The 16,355-nt window shown below is 51.4% G+C and overlaps 1 protein-coding gene across 1 annotated transcript; it reads left to right on the forward strand.

Annotated features, from left to right (window-relative positions):
• Nucleotides 1-4,579: 4,579 nt before the first annotated feature.
• RHOG (ras homolog family member G) lies at nt 4,580-16,336 on the forward strand. The gene is made up of 2 exons (XM_069553887.1): nt 4,580-5,413; nt 15,124-16,336. The coding sequence occupies exon 2, from the start codon at nt 15,184-15,186 to the stop codon at nt 15,757-15,759; it is 576 nt and encodes a 191-aa protein (XP_069409988.1). The 5' UTR covers nt 4,580-5,413; nt 15,124-15,183; the 3' UTR covers nt 15,760-16,336.
• The last annotated feature ends 19 nt before the right edge of the window (nt 16,337-16,355 follow it).

Below are 16,355 nucleotides of genomic sequence, written 5' to 3' on the forward strand. Positions count from 1 at the left end.
TGTCCTTTACACCAGAGGGCTTCTGATTACCAATAGCTTTCATCTGGAAAGTGAGAATCTTCAGTAGAAGTGTGCTAAAGAGTCCAAAATCTGCTCAGAAAAATTTAGGAGTCCGTGAGTCTAGGCTGTATTATCTATCAGTGCTGCTCCCTGGTGTCCAAAAATGGCAGGTGCAGTTATCACTAAGAAGCTGCCCAAAGTCTGGCTGAGTAGGGAATGAGGACAGAAATCTTGGCTTCTAACAATGCTTTCCAGGCCAGCTTCACAAAGAGAATCATCTCTTCGTGAAGAGATGCTTCTGCTTTGCAGAAGCAGTGCTAGACTCTTAATGCCAATGTTCATTCATTCATTTAACATCTACTGAGCCCCTGTTTGTAACAACCCAGTTCATACGCCCAACAAGCTCAGATTTTAGGGGAAATATATAGATGAAGAGTAATTAGAACTTGTTGATAATGTCTTGAGAGAAATCAATATGGAGCAGGTGAAGGAACACAGAATTACACAAGTAACTGCCTACAGCAGTCAGAGAGGCTGTGCACAAGCACTGAGGGAAGAGGAGGGTGTCTGGAGTCACACTGCCTAGATTCACATCCTGGCTCTGCTGCATGACTCTGAGCAAGCTGAGCCGCTCCTGGAAAATACCAGGGCTGAAGAAGAAAGAATTTCCTAGAGGGGAGTATGCCAGATAACCTGGGTACCACCTGGTTTGGAGAATCTCAAAGATGCAAAGGTGTCCTGGAGGCAAACAGGACAACTATTGTACTGCCTGTCTGAGACGAAGGACACTCCTGAAGGATTGGGCATGTGCTTAGTTTCCCCTCCCCCCAATCCAGTTATTTCCTTAGAGGGAATGAAGAACAATGGATCGGAGGATACAATGGATCAAAGGATGCAACTCCAGAAATTTGTTTCATTTGCCACTTCCCCTTTGTTCTTTCTGGTATCTCCTGTTCTGTCCATCATGTTCTCATTTCATGAAATGAAACATTGTGTTTATCTTTGGGGGTAGCAATAAGAAGAATGAGGAGGGGAAGACTCCCATTTCTACTCAGGCAGGTTGAGAAAGGGAAGACCAGGGAATCAAGACAGTTGAGTCCCTGGAGCCACATCAGAGAAAAAGAGCTCAGATATGTTGTCTCAGACTGTAAAGTATGAGCCTACAAAGCAGGAGACCTAAATTAGATCCCTGAGTCAGGAAGATCCCCTAGAGAAGGGAATGACTACCTACTCAAGTATTCTTGCCTGAAGAATCCCATGAACAGAAGAGCCTGGTGGGCTACCGCCCACAGTGTCGCAAAGAGTTGGACATGACTGAGCAACTAAGACTTTCAGATTTAGGGTTAGCTTGAGGTTGGGACTAGGACTGAGCAGAAGATCCTATGTGCCACTTGTGGTCTATGGAAGCTGGAACTCAGAGAGGACCAGGCTGGAAAAACTCATCTGGAAAACATCAGGGCAGGGGTGAGATCAGTGAGGGCCTTTCTCCTCTTCTCTGTCTCCATCTTGCACTTTTAGGGGAACTGAGTCAGCTTTAGCATTTGACCTTGAGAAAGAAGGAAAAATTATCAGGGGGAATAACTTGAAAACAACATGAGTGAATGGAGAAATTAAGTAATGTTTATTCATTGTACCCTGGGCAATCTGCTAGACTCTTGGCTTCCTTATTTCATTGAATCCTCATAATCCCACAAAGTACACAGTATTGTCATTCCGACTTTAAAATGAAACTAAATGACTCTATCATATACTCTTACAGCACTCTGTACTTTTGAATCATTACCTGTTTAAGATTTATCTTCCTCGCTAGTTATATCAGGATAGGCACTTGTCTTTTTGTTTTCACCACTGCATCACTGGAATGTGACACTATACCTGGCCCAGAGGTTTTCGATAAATATGTATTTAAGGAATGAATAGAGAGGTCATGTGACTTGTCAAAAGCTACAAGATAAGTGGTACAACCAGGATTTGAATCCAGGACCATTTGCCTCCAGAACCTGTCTCTGACCTCTCTATCCAACCTCACCAAGTCCTTTCATATGTTGTCTCACTTCTAAATGTCCTAGCTCAGTGACCTTTTCTCTCAGCTGCTTGTGAACACAAATGTACACTGTCTACCAACGATTCACCTATTCAGGGAAAGCAAATGAAAGAAACAGCCCATCTGGGGTTGTGCCCTCTTCCTACCCTCTTTGTCTCATCATCTTCTTCCTCCAAAAAGCCTTTGTAGACACTCCACCTGTCTACCTGTTTCCCTCTCCTCTGGCCTTATTGGCCCTTCCTAAACCCATGCCATAAAAGCAGCCTCAACTCACCTGGCCTCTGACGCATCCATACAAATTAGTTATGGGTTATTAAGGCAATTTTGTTCCACAATATACTGAAGGCAAATGTATGCTCAGGCCTGTCTGTGCCAGGCCCAGTGGGTGGACACTGAGATGAATCAGACACAAACTCAAAGGACGTATATTTAGTGGAGAAGGCAGACATTAGACACAGATGCAATTAACTGGAGCACAAAGCAAGATGACCTAAATGGTATTAAAGAAGTATGAGCAATATGTTACATGCATAAACCTTAATTACTTAATGATTATTTTGAAGAACATATCATAGAAGGTCACAGCTCAAAGGTATCATCGTGGTTCAACTTCTTGCTTTCCAGTGGAGGATTCTGGGACCCAGAGTAAGGCAAGACCTCATCTGAAGTGTCACAAACCAGTCTGACTGAGCCAAGACTAGACTTCAGTTCTTCTGAAGCCTAGCCCAGGGCCCTTTCCTTGTCTGTGATTAGCTTGATATGTAGCAGTCCTGGATCCCATTGGATCATGACATTCTCAACGCCAAGTCAGGTTCTCCCACCTAAGCAAGCTGAACCAGGACCAGGCATGAAGAAGACCAATGCCTTAGGAAATGCAGTTATCCAGGCTACCAATCCAGGCTTTTGGTCTCCTGCGCCTATCTTTACTGCTATGCTTCTAAAATTGACTTTCAAATATTTTTGCAGAAAACTTTTTTTTTTTTAATGAGCCTTTTATTCAGAATACTAGTATATAAGTTAGATAAAAGCAAAACAATTCTAGTTGAAGAGAAGGAAGGCCAGAGCCCCACTATTTCCCTCAAGTCCTGGGAATAGAACTTTAGAAACACAGTTCAAAAACCTTTGTTCTAGGACACAATTTTTAATGGCTTCATGAAAGCCATTTTAGTATGTGGTCCTCCACTGAACCCTGTCTTTAATGGGAACTCACAATGCTTCCTTCATCATCAGATGCCAAGCACCAGCCATGGGCTCCCATTAGAATATGGAAGGAAATCAGATTTTCCCCTTGTCTTTCCTGGTTTCTTCTCCGCAGAAAGGAGTATGTCCCAAGTTTTGTGGGGAGGGAGGAGAGAGACCCAAATTCTGCTTGGAGGTTCTGAGGATCCTTGAGCAGAAAAATCATGGAGAATGAATTCATCCACTCAGTCATTTATCAGCCTAAATCTGATGGAGGTTTTAACATCTCTGTCCCCATACCCACTAGCTACATGTACCGTCAAGCATTTGAAATGTGTCTAGCTAAAATTCAGATGTACTCTAAGTGTAAAACATACACTAGATTTCAGAGACTTAGCACAAAAAAAGAATGTAAAATAGCCTATTCATTTTCATAATCAATAATTTTATACTGATTACATGTTGAAGTTGAATGACAATATTTTGCATATGTTGGGCTAAGAAAAATATATTAGTAAAATTAAAATTTACCTGTTTCTTTTTAATTTAATTGGGGGAAGGACTTACAGCTGGTGGGGTCTTAGTTCCTTGACCAGGGACTGAACGGGTGTCCCCTGCAATGGAAGGGTGGAGTCCTAACTACTGAACTGCCAGGGAATTCCTTCTTTTTACTTTAAAAAAAATGTCAGCACTAGAAAATTTTAAGTTACATATGTGGCTCACATTTCGACTAGACAGCACTGGGAGAGACTACCAAGTGCAAGCCAGAGGTGGCGTGTGTGTGTGTGTGTGTGTGTGTGTGTGTGTGTGTCTCGTTGGAGGCAGTGATCCATTGTGAAAGGCTGAGTCTATTTCGCCAGGCAGTCAATACAGAAGTTAGGTGGAAGGAATAGAATGCACAAAGACCCAAAGATATGGGCAGGCACGTTGTGTTTTGGGAACTCATTCTTACATTAACACGATTTTTAAAAAGAGGAAAAGAAGCATTTGGAGTGTTTACTGTGAGCCAGCCACTGGCAGCAGGCCTTTTACATCCATTCTCATCTTCACAACTGCAGGATGAAGGGGATGTCATTCTAAATTGCCAAAGATAGAATGGAGGCTCAGAAAAGTTGAACAGTTTATTCTAAGAGTTGTTCTTCCTCTTTCTCTGGAAAGCCTCTTGGAGACAAGGAGCCTTTCGTTAACGTCTCTGTTTTCCTCCACAGCACCTAGCACGCAGCCCTCCACGTGGTAGGCACTCAGAAAGTTTGTGTTGGACGAAGAATATTTTCTCAAGTCAGAGCTCCACGCGCAAGGCCTAAGAGCAGAAGCACCAGAGGGCGCCCACGAGTCCGCCCACCCGCCCATCCCCAGGGCCCCGGCAGGATTCAGGACTGGGTGCGGTCCTTCTGTCCCAAGCAGTTGCGCGCCCCAGCGAGAAGAGGGGGCGAGGGGAGCCCCACGTCCTGGCCCCGCCCCGCTTCTTCCCCGGAGCCCAGGCGCGCGGAGCCGCCGGGTGCGGAACGACGACACGACATCCTGTTTTTGGGGCCCGCGGCTCCGCCTGCGCCTCTGCTGATCTTGTCTTTCCCCGGGTGCTGACGCCAGCTCCCCTTCCCCCAGTCTCCGCACCCTTCCCAGGGGTCTGGGGCCTTCCCACTGCTGAATCACCGCCACCCCGCGCTCCCCCGGGGCTCGGGGCAGGGGTGGGGACTGTCCCAGCCGGACCCATTCTGGCCAAATCCCAGCCTGGGCCATCGCTCGATCCCGGGGCTTGACTGAAGGCACCAGGCCTAGGGGCGCCCGTTCTCAGCATCTTCTCGCAGGGGTGGGTGGGGGCAAGATACGGTGAGAGGGGCACAAAACCCAAGCGCCTAGGCTAGGGCCTCTGCTGGGCTGCGGGTGGCAAGAAGGAGACTGGGAGGACTGACCTTAGACGCCCTGACCTAAAGGGCCTCAGAGGTAAAGGGCTGGGGTGAGGGAGCCAGCACCCGGCCGGGGGCCAACCGGCTGGGGGCGACCTGGGGTGGGGGGGACCGGCCCGCGGACTTCCTGGTCGGGCCCCGCCCCGGCCCGGCCCGCTCCCGCGCCCCGCCCCGCCGGCGGGCCCGCCCCCCCCACTTCCTCCGGCCTCCCGCTCTCACTTCCTTCTCGAGCCCCGAGCCGCTGCCGCCGCCCCCAGCTCCCCCGCAGCGGGGAGGGCACCAGGTGAGGCCCGGCCCCGGCCGGCGGGCTGAGGGTCCGGGGGAAGGGAGCCCGGCCGGCCCGGGACTGGACGCGAGCGCAGGCCCGGGAAGTTTGGCTTCGGGAGGCCGCGGCGGGAGGTGCTCGGCTCGCTCCAAGTTGGGCGGGTGCGGCCGGCCGGGCGGGGCGGGGACGGGCACGGGCCACTGCGACCCGGCGACGGCTCCGGGAGGGTGGGGGTTCCTGTACCGATGGCGGCGATACCGGCCCCCGGGAGCCGCGAGGGACTCCTGAGGTCGGAGGGGCTCCCGCTCCGAGAGAAAAGTCTCTTGAGGGGAAGAGCTCAGAGCTGGGAGATGAGACTCAGAGATGGGGTGCCCCCAGGAGTTGCGGGAGGGCTGTTCTGAAGTGTGTTGAGGGGAAGGGGCCCCTGGGCTAGAGAACTGCTCTGGCAGTTGTGACACTTGTGAGGTAGAGAGAGAGGCTGTCTATTGCCTCTGAAGCCCTGGGCTGCGGAGAAGGAGCTCCTTCGCTGGAAGATCAAGGCCAGTCCAGACTGCAGCCCAAGGTCCTCTGTGCTCAGGAGGTGGGGGAACCCCGGTCGACCCCAGTGCTTCTCTCTGTGTGTCTCTGTCTGAAGCAAAACCTCTCCATCTCTGGAACGGAGAAACAAGTATTGTAGTGAGCAAACATCGGCTGTGCCTAGCTGGCCGATGCCTGCCACTGCTCATTGGCGGGGCAGACGGAGGAAGGAAAGGAACCAGGTCTTCCCCTGTTACAGAAGTGGAAGGGCTCTTACTCGGAGGTGCTGATCATCCTTAGCGAGAGGGCCTCACTGAGAGCAGGACTGTTTTTTAGGAGATGGAGAGAATAGGGCTTCTGGGAGGCCACAAAGACTCTAGCCTTGGAAAATGATGAGCCATCTCCTAGTCTTCCCTCTCCCCCATTGTTAGTCCCTGAATTCTACATGTTATTCTGTCTTCCTCCATTCCTTCTTCAGACTCTACCCGCGAACCCTTTGTCACCCTCTTCTCGTATCCTCTTCAGTTGCTTTTTCCCCAAACACACAGTCATGCCTGGCCCCTGACCTCTCCCCTGCCCTGCTTCTCTGTCCATCCTTGTCCTCTCCCTGTGGCCTCCCTGCTCCCTTCCTTGCCCAGCTTCTGGCTCTGCACACATATCCACCCTCTTGATTCTTCCATCTGCCCTCACTGTGATGGATCCCTGTCTTCTTCCCTTTCAGTAACGAATCTCCCGCTTTGGGGAACTGGACCACCCTAGTTCAATGAGGTGGGCTGCAGCCTCCCCTTGATAAAAGTGATGAAGGGTTTGGAAAACCTGTAGATGTGTATGTGCGTGCAAGTGTCTACATGTACATATCTTTATCTTTTGGAGACAAAATAACTGCCCTCAGCCTTGAGAGGGCCCAGAGCAGGGGAAGCCAGCAGAATGAAGGGAACCTGCATTGGGTGAGGTTGTGGTTAGGTAGGAGGAAGCAGTCTGTAGCATTCGGAGTATCAGGGTAGAGTGACACAATATTGAATAGGACTGGTGAGAGAGGCCGTGGGAAATCAAAATCTCCCAGACCCTTAGGTGCTTGGTCAAGAGGCCAGGCCTGGAGCCTGGGGGACAGCCTAAAAGTCCCTGACTCCATTGCTCACTTGTTCCAGCACCTCCTGGTGGGGAGAAGGGGACCAGGTCAGCTAGGTGCGATGGAACGAAAGTACAGGGTTCAAGAGGGAAGACTATGGCTGGTTTAACTTCAATCTTAAATGTCTTAGTTCCAGTTCAGGAAAAAAAGAGGGGTATGAGGCAAAGGTGTCTGCCTGCTCTTTCCTGCTGCTTTCAGGGCCTGCCCAGGCCAGATTCCACGTGCCCTGGGCTGCATCAAAGCCTTGGTGACCAGGAAGCTCTCTAGAGTTCTGCTTACCCCTCTTCCTCAGGCATCCTTAATATTCCCCCTCTCACCTAAGAGCTTATTCCCTCTCTTTTGGGAGTTTCTTCCAAGTCTAACTGAAATCCAGCCTGGCTCTTTGTAAGCCTTGCTGTCTCCATTCTAGAGCCTTTGGGATGCATGCTGAGAGATCATGCTTCCCTCTCTTCTCAGGCCTACTCTGTTCATTTCTCTCCACTAGAAGAGAAGTGGAGGAGAGCAAGTGCTACTTTTGTGGGATTCCCAAGCACAGCTAGGTTTAAGGGCCATTCCTGTACCCCATTATGTCTCCTTCCCTTCTCACAGTTGTCTGTTCCCATGATTGTTTCCTACTGACATTCTGGGAGGTATAGAGTTTTGGCCCCAGCAGGAAGTCCCAAGGACCTGCATAAAAATCCCAGCTCAAGGGAGGACATATATGCAAGGAATTTCCCAGCATCAAGGCTCAGTTAAAAAACCACCCAGGAGTCCTGACTTCCCACCTACCAAACCAGTACTTATTTTAGATAACTGAGCAACCGACAGGATTCTAAGAGAAAAGATAGGATGGATGAAACAGGGGTTCTCCCAGACAAGACCTGGCCCCACTGAAGATTTGAGCTAATTGCATGAAAGTCACCACCGGAAAAATATAACCAAGGTGGGGGGAATCTAAGTGGGGAAATATTTTGCAGAGGGTGGAGGTGAGGAATATGTACCTGCTGTAGGAGGCTGCCATTGAGGTCTTGGCTAAAAAAACTATGGTCAGGGTCTCTTAACATGAAGAGAAGTGACTCAGGTCAAGATCCTGGTTGAGAATCTAGGATACGGAGAGTTGTTTCTGGCAAGATGTTACGACAGATGAAGTGGCTGGTGTAAATTTTTAGGGGGTCATGAGCAGGAAGATTTTAGAGGTTGTGGCTGTAGTGAGACAGTTGGGAAGATATTAGAATGCAGGTAGCTGAGCAACTGAAAAGAAGATGGGGGGCCCAGACTAAAGACCCCTCCTGCATACACAGTGTATACCTGTGAGTGGTGAGGCTCCTAGGGTTCTGTGAAGAGGGGAACCAAAGACAAAGCCTGGGCCGCCTCCCCAGAACAGATTGGTTTTCCTGTCCAGGGTCCAGCTTCCTCTTTTGTCCTCATGTCATGGGGGTAGGGCATCTCCCCCGGAGCTCGAGCCTAGAGGAGGCTCTCCTCAGCTGGGACAGAATGGCTGGCTATCCAGTAATGTCAGTTCTGAATCGCGGATGCCCCAGCACTAGGCATGAGGGCCTGGAAGCAAAACGGGCTCAGATGTCAACCTGGCCCCTTTGGCCCATTTCCTGAAGGGATAAACCATGGTAGGGTCATCCTGAATGAGGTCAGAGCAGTGGGCCCATTCCCAGGCTAGAGGTCAGGAGACTCAGGTCCTTGTCCTGGATTTACTCACAATCCTGTATATAACTCTCGTTAGCTTTCTCTCTTGTGGCTCAGCTTCAGAAGTAAGGAGTTGCCTATCATTAGCTCCAGAGAGCATACGGAATACTGATAGCTGTGACTCTCCTTCCCTCAAGAGGCTTCTCAGAGCAGGGCCCTCTACTCTGGACCCCACCTTGAACAGGTCTAAGTAGCTGTCTGGGTGTGTGGCCCCTTTCCCCTAGCACAAGAGAAGAGGCCAGAGAGTCAGGGACTTTGCCAGGGGACAGCAACATGGGGGAGTACCCGATGCCCAGCTCCAGCTCTGCCCCACTGACAGTGGAAAATAGATGCCGGAGTTTCCTCCCTGATGTTTTTTTCCCTTGTGGAAACCCCCTCAGGTCTGGGGCGGTGTTGAAGTGACTGGGCAGCCCTGGGTCTCTGGGTATTTTCAGGTGGGGAGGCAGGATTGGGAGGATGGCACTTCTGTACAGCCTCGTGTGAAATGAGCAGAGGCAAAGGAAGTGCCACTTCACGAGCCTTCCGTGGGGCCCCAGGACTGCTGAGCTGCTGTTAGTGGGGAGGAGGGAGGAGGAAGCAAGTGTTCAGCCTTCCTCTGTGCTGCCTGGTGGGGGAGGGGGGCAGCCTCCTTAGCTCCCCCAGCCTGCTGTGCTGGCCCTGGGGCTGGCTGTGTGTGGAGCACCCCAGGTACTCCGGCACCAGTTGAAGAAGGAGAGGAGCTGGGACTGAGTGAAAGGGTCCCAGCCTCCCACAGCCCTCCCAGCTATAGCTGTCTTGGACCCTCCTCCTCCCGAGTCCCTAGTGGGTAGACTCAACTCCCTCCATCTCCTACTCTGTCTGCAGAGTGCAGGATCCTCCACGGGGGCTAAAGGGTGGAGAATGGCAAGAGGTGGAGAATTCTCCAGCGTGAATTTTTTTTTTTAAAGGCTGGGAACTAGGCTGTCTCGGGTTCTGTCCCTGCTGATGGGAGAAGGGGAAGAAAAAGCAAGACTCAGCCCTTGGCTTGGTCCCAGCCCCATGCTGACCTCATGTCTCCCCCAGCTTCCTCCTGCTAGCCCAGCTGCAGCCCCTTTGAGCCTCTTCGTACCATCCCTCTCCTACTCCCCCCTTCAAACAAACAGACTGGCAGAACTTCTGAAGCTGTTTCTAACACTGACCATGACCATGACCCTGACCTCATCTTTGACCAGCCCTGGTCTTCAGATATTCTCAGTCCTTAGCCTCATCAGTACCACTTTTCCTACCCATCTTCCTCATCACCACTGGACTAGAGCTATGCCTGCTCCAACCCCTCTCACTTTTCCAGCTGAGGGACAGGGCACTCCCTCAGTTATCCTAAATCATACTCAAGGGGAGGAAGTTAGTTACCCTTGTCTAGTGTCTCCTGGGCCTGGAGGCTCTTCCTTCTTCCCAGAATCAAAGTCTGAATTGATGAGAGAGGAGGTGTGTGTCAGTCTGCAGGTTTTGCTCAGCCCTCTGCTGGGCTTGTGGAAGTAGGCAGGACAGATTTCCCTCCTCATGAAGCTTGCGCTAGTTCAGCACAATGAACCTAAATAACAGTACTGGGGGAGGTGGGGCAGAAGAAGGGATGGTGTCCTTGAGAAACTGGGGAATGGAGCTGGGCCCTGAAGGACTGGGAGGCTGTGGAGTGGGGTGACAGTGGAAGGGGAGCAGAATTCCAGGAAGAGGAACTCCCATGTGCAAAGACATGAAGGACAGATTGAGTTCATTCAGCTATTTACTGACAGCCACTGCATGCCATGCTTAGCCCAGGAAGACATAGCCAGGACCTTACCCTCTAGGCCCTCCCAGTTTAGTGACAAGAGATTCAGATAAGCTTCCACGTGACTGAGATAGAATGCACCTGTGAGAAAATCAGGACCCAGACCTCGAATGGAATAAGTCATTTGTGACTTGGGTGGTTTACAAAAAAACTTCCCTGGTGGAGGTGGCAGTGGTGCTTGGCTCTGGAGGACAAATTAGGGGATTCTTTGAGGCAGTTGCAGTCTTCTGAGCTGCTGAGTGTGGACTGAAGGGTGGAAATGGGAGAGAAATGCTGGATTCTCACCAGGACAGTGAATGTGGCTACTTGATGTGTTTTACGGAAGAGAATGTAGAGGCTGCTTGTGGAGAGGATCTGGGTGATGTGGCCAGAGCCTAGGATCAGAATACCCCGAGTGATGTATGGTTAGGGTGAGTTTCAGGGAGGACTGCAGGAGGGGATCTCCCGTGTCAGGGAGGCAGATTAGAAGGCTCCAGTAAGTTCCCACTGCCTTCATACTTCCCCGGCTCTTAGGGCCTATTCCTCCCCTCCCCCACTCCCAGTTGGGACACTTCCCCTGCTACAACTGCCACAGAGATCTGGCAATCAGGCAATATACTGCTTCCTTTCCCTCCCCCATTCTGGGCTTGCCTGGGCCACACCCTAAGACCAGTCCCCACTGGGTACAGGCTAGGCTCTGGGGACTATGCTCAGATAGGATGAGCCCCTTGGACTGTGCTCCCTGCGAGAGCCAGGTCAAACTGGTACTGGGAGGAAAGATTCTTGCCTATCCCAGTCAAAGCTTTTGGCTGCCACTCCTGTCCAGTAAGATTCAGCACTGCAATTTGGACTATGGAGGTGTCAGTCCAGTTCTGGGCTTCTGACCTGGTTATGCAGATCTCAGTAACTGAAGCAGAAGCAAGCAGATCAGAAGCCTGTTCTCAGCTTTTTGGTGGGGGAGTCGAGGACATCAAGCTTCAGTATTGGTCAGGGGGGCATCCACAAGCTAAGGAACTTGTATGTGACTGCTGCAGAAGGAGAGTGACTCAGAGCCAAAGAAGGGTTACAAGGGTGGCCATACTGTGGAAGTTCAAAGAAAGGAGAATTCAGTAGCCTCATGAGACCATGAGACTTAAGCTAGGCCTTGAGTCAGGAAGATTTGAGAGGGGACAAGGAGTGGCAGCAGAGAGAACAAGAGGAAAAGTTCAGAGGCCAAAATGATCCTGGCCTGTTTACATAGGACAATGAAGACCCCTCTGGAGCAGGGAACTCCCATTTCAAAGTACCTGCTTAGTACATACACATTGTGTATCAATGCACTTCATCCATATAACAGCCTTATAAGGTTGATACTATTACCTAGCTCATCATGGCAGAAGTAGGATTTAAACCCAGCTCTGTGGAATGTATAGAGTACTCAGCCACTTAGTTGTGTCCAGCTCTTTGTGACCCCTTGGAATGCAGCCTGCCAGTCCTCTCTGTCTATGTCATTCTCCAGGCAAGAATACTGGAGCAGTTGCCATTAATTTCTCCAGGGGATCTTGACCCAGGGATCAAACCCGAGTCTCCTGCGTTGCAAGCGGATTCTTTATCTGACTCCAAAACCTTTGCCAGATTATGAAGAACTCTGAAAGCCAAGATGAGGGACCAGGCATGATCTGAATTAAGCTGGGAATAGAAAGCCAGAACAAGTCATTATAATATGGCTAAGACTATACTAATCTGCAAATGTTTATTTACATACTAAACAAAAGTTCTTTTTTTTTTTTTTTAAGTGGCCTAGTGAATAAGTTATAGTCAATCCCCCAACCCCAGGCAGGCCATTGTCCTTGTCTGGCCTCCTACAGCATTGACTGTTCCTTTATCCTGCATGGTACAGGCTAGATCCTACCTTTGGAGCATGCACCCTCCTTAAATGAGCTATGGGAACTTATTTGACCCAGTTCAGGCCATAGGTGTTCAGAGAAAAGAGTTGCCCTGGGAGAGAGGGTAAGGGTCTGAACTATCCCTGAATGGGGAGAAGTGGGCTGCCGCCACCTCTCAGTCACCTGTGTACTCAGTGATTCCTGCCTCTTGGTATGAAAGGCTTTGCCTTTGCCACCTTCTCTGTGCAGCCCACGTCCAAGTTTATAAAGCACGGCCACCCCTGTGCCCGGGATCCTCACTGCTGCCCTTTGTGACAGGGAGGGTGAGTTTTATAAATGAAGAAACTGAGGTTCCAGGAAGGGAAGTGAGTTACTGGATTAAGGTCACAAAGTCAGCTGGTAAGGGTCACTTGGAGGCTGTGTGACACACTGAGGAAAGCAAAGGGCTTTGGATTGCAAAATTGGAGTCTGTGTTTCAAAAAAAAAAGGGGGGGGGGTCTATGTTGGGTCCTGTGCTGACTAGCTGTGTGATGTTGAGTTATTTTAACTGCTCTGGGTTTGTTTCCTCATCTGTAAGTATGAATAGTACCAGTGAGTTGTTAGGATGAAAAAAATGTGATACCATGTGATCTGAAAGGGTTGTACCGTGGAGGGCTTTTAGTCAAGGGGCAGAGTCAGCAGGTGATCCCAGGAGGTCAGAGTCAGGGATCTGGTGCCCTTGGCCCTATGTTGTAATGCCTCTGCCTTGCTGGTTTCTGGACACTACCTCCCTCGTGATCTTTTTCCGGTGTCAGTCCCTGTTCCCTCACCAGCCCGGAAGCTTCCTACTCCCTCCTCGCTCCTTTGAGGGCTGATTTACTGATTGCTGGTTGATAACCCCTCCCAAGAAAGCTGCCTGGAGCCAGCTGTACTCTGGTCTCTCAGGCCTTGTGACTGTCAGCCAGAGTCCCTTTCCTGCCTGGGCCAGCCCAGTGCTGGGCTCGAGGGGAGGAGTTCCTGGTCACACAGCCATGCCTACTCCCCTGCTTTGTGTGCAGCTAAAGATTTACAGGCCTAGAGAGCATCTGCTCTTTGAGATGCTGGGTTCTCCTCAACCTTCCAGTGGACACGAGGAATGGCACCAACACCCCCTCCCCAAGATGCTGTCTCTTTTCCCCCAAGGAAGAAGCCATAGAATGCTGAGAACATGACTTGGGCTCAAGTGCCAAGGTCTTAGGCATTTGCTGACTGACTCAACCTTCCCACCCCCACCCTGTGCTCCCAGGGGCTTTTCCTATCTCCATCATCTTGTCCCCTGCCCTCAGGCTCCTTAATATCTCATCTCATCCACTTAGTATCCTTGCACAGGCTTTTTTCTCTCCATTTCACAGATTGGGAAACTGAGGCCCAGAGAGGGTAAGTGCCTCTTGCTTGGTTGCAGTGAGTTGGCAGCAGAGCAGCCCTGGGGCTAGGACTGGGCTGAGTTCTCTTGACTTCCAGTCCCAAATTCTCAAGTGCCCGAGGGTCCTTGTCTTCTTTCTGGACCCATACCCTTGAGGCCCTCTGTCTGCTCTCCTGAGGTTGAACACACATTTATTCATGCAAATAAGATGGAAATATTTTTACTGTAAACCAGAGAGGCAGCCTCATAGAATGAACTCACTTCCCTCCCAGCTGGTCCCAGGGGAAGCTGGGGCTTGGGAGGGAGAGCTGGGAGGGACCAAGCCCTGGATTCTATGCAGGTTCCACACCACCAGGATTCCTTTTCTACTTTCCAGTGGTAGATACCCCCTGCCCTCTCCAAATTTGATTTTTGAGGCTTTGGGACCAATAGTTGAGAGGACAGGTTGGAGGATAAGGGTTGGCAGACCAGGGTACAGTTTTGCTGTGTATAAAGTGAAATGGAGAAGATGGGCCAGGGATGATAGTGCTTGGGTGGAACAGGAGATAGCTAAGAGAACTGGGTGTGTCATACTGTCATACACAGAGCTGTCCCCTCCCAGGGAGCAGGGACCTGGTTGTGAGAGAGCTGCAGGGAAAGGAAGTCACATACTAGCCAGAAAAAGTCCCCCGTGGCTGAGAGGAAGTAGCCAATTAGCGGACTACCCTTGCCACAGCAGTATAAATAATCACAGGGTTTCTGGAAGCTCTGTTCTGTTCCAGAATTTGGAAGGGCAGTTCCTCACCTCGAGGCCCTGGGAGCTGCAGAGGTGACCAGGTGATGGTTGGAACGGGGACTCCTCTCAAACTTACCCCACGGATAATTACGGCAGCTGACTTATTTGCCACTTCCTGTGTGCCATGCCTCATGCCAAACACTCTCTACATGTTAGCTTATTTTATACTCTCACCAGCTCTATCCCCATCTTACAGATGAGAAAATATGAGGCTTAGGAAACTTAAATATGTTGCCTGAGAATCATATTTGACTAGTTGGTGGAGCTGTGATTAGAACCCTTGACCAGTCTGACACCAGTGATGGTACTTAATGACACTGTGTTCTCTGCCCAAAAGTCCAGAAGCCCCTCAGATTCTTCAGAGGCACAAGCCGTGATCTCAGGAAAGGGATAGAAGATTAAGGGGAAAATCAAATTTTTGTCTTATTCTACTGTTCTTGAGCATCCTTGCTTGGTCTCAGGACCTGTCTCCCATTTTGTGTCTGTCTGTCTGTGGTCTGTCTTGATGGGATTGCAGGATGGTGTCAGGTTACGAGATCTGGAGCTCGTTCCCCTCTGTATGCCCCCATCCTTTCTTCCCAGGATCCCTAACCGAGAGTATCCCTCTCGTCTGTCCACAGGTCACTGCATCCAGAGGGGCCCAGAACGGGAAGGAGGCACAGCCTCCAGCTGCACCCACGATGCAGAGCATCAAGTGTGTGGTGGTGGGTGATGGAGCCGTGGGCAAGACATGCCTGCTCATCTGCTACACAACCAACGCCTTCCCCAAGGAGTACATCCCCACAGTGTTCGACAATTACAGCGCCCAGAGTGCAGTGGATGGGCGCACGGTGAACCTGAACCTGTGGGACACAGCGGGCCAGGAGGAGTACGACCGCCTCCGCACACTCTCCTATCCTCAGACCAACGTGTTTGTCATCTGTTTCTCCATTGCCAGCCCACCCTCCTATGAGAATGTGCGGCACAAGTGGCATCCAGAGGTGTGCCACCACTGCCCTGATGTGCCCATCCTCCTGGTGGGCACCAAGAAGGACCTGAGAGCCCAGCCTGACACCCTGCGGCGCCTGAAGGAGCAGGGCCAGGCGCCCATCACGCCGCAGCAGGGCCAGGCGCTGGCCAAGCAGATCCACGCTGTGCGCTACCTCGAGTGCTCGGCCCTGCAGCAGGACGGCGTCAAGGAAGTGTTTGCTGAGGCTGTCCGGGCTGTGCTCAACCCCACGCCTGTCAAGCGTGGGCGGTCCTGTGTCCTCTTGTGACCCTGGCACTCAGCTTGGAGGCTGCCCCTGACCGCCCCCCCCCCAACCAGTTGTGCCTTTGTGCCTTGGCGCCTTGTCTGCCCCCAGCTGTGCCTTAAGGACTAATTCTGGCACCCCTTGCCAAGGGGGCTCCCCGAGTGCCTTTTTCTCCTGAAGGAGGCCCACAGGGAGAGGAGCTTTGGGCCCTGCCCCACTCTGCTTGGGAACACCAGGTATTCTTGAGAGCTCACCCAGGCCGAGGATGGGCCCCTCCCCAAGAAGCCAACCAGGTGCCCCCTCCCCACTTCCCCCTACTGACCAGATGTTGCTGCCTATTGTGGTGCCTTCTCTCAGGTTAGGAGCGCTCTGCCATCCCTAACCTCTCCCTCGCTGCTCTTCGATTGCTCCACCCTCATGATGCGCTCTCCCTGCCCCAGAGAAGGAGCCACAGAATCCTAAGATGAATGTGCCCTAACCCACCCTCATGTGCCTAAGCCTTAGCATCCGCTGACTGACTCAGCCCCACCCCCACTCCCTCCGGGGCTCCTGGGGGCCCCTCCTACCCCCATCAGCATCAATAAAACCTCCTGTCTCCATGGCCCTTGGCTCCTCCCTGT

This window comes from Ovis canadensis, chromosome 15, assembly GCF_042477335.2.
Source record: "Ovis canadensis isolate MfBH-ARS-UI-01 breed Bighorn chromosome 15, ARS-UI_OviCan_v2, whole genome shotgun sequence".
NCBI lineage: Eukaryota > Metazoa > Chordata > Mammalia > Artiodactyla > Bovidae > Ovis > Ovis canadensis.

Coding starts and splice junctions, on each gene's coding strand:
- RHOG (XM_069553887.1), top strand. CDS start 15,184: ATGCAGAGCATCAAGTGTGTGGTGGTGGGTGATGGAGCCGTGGGCAAG.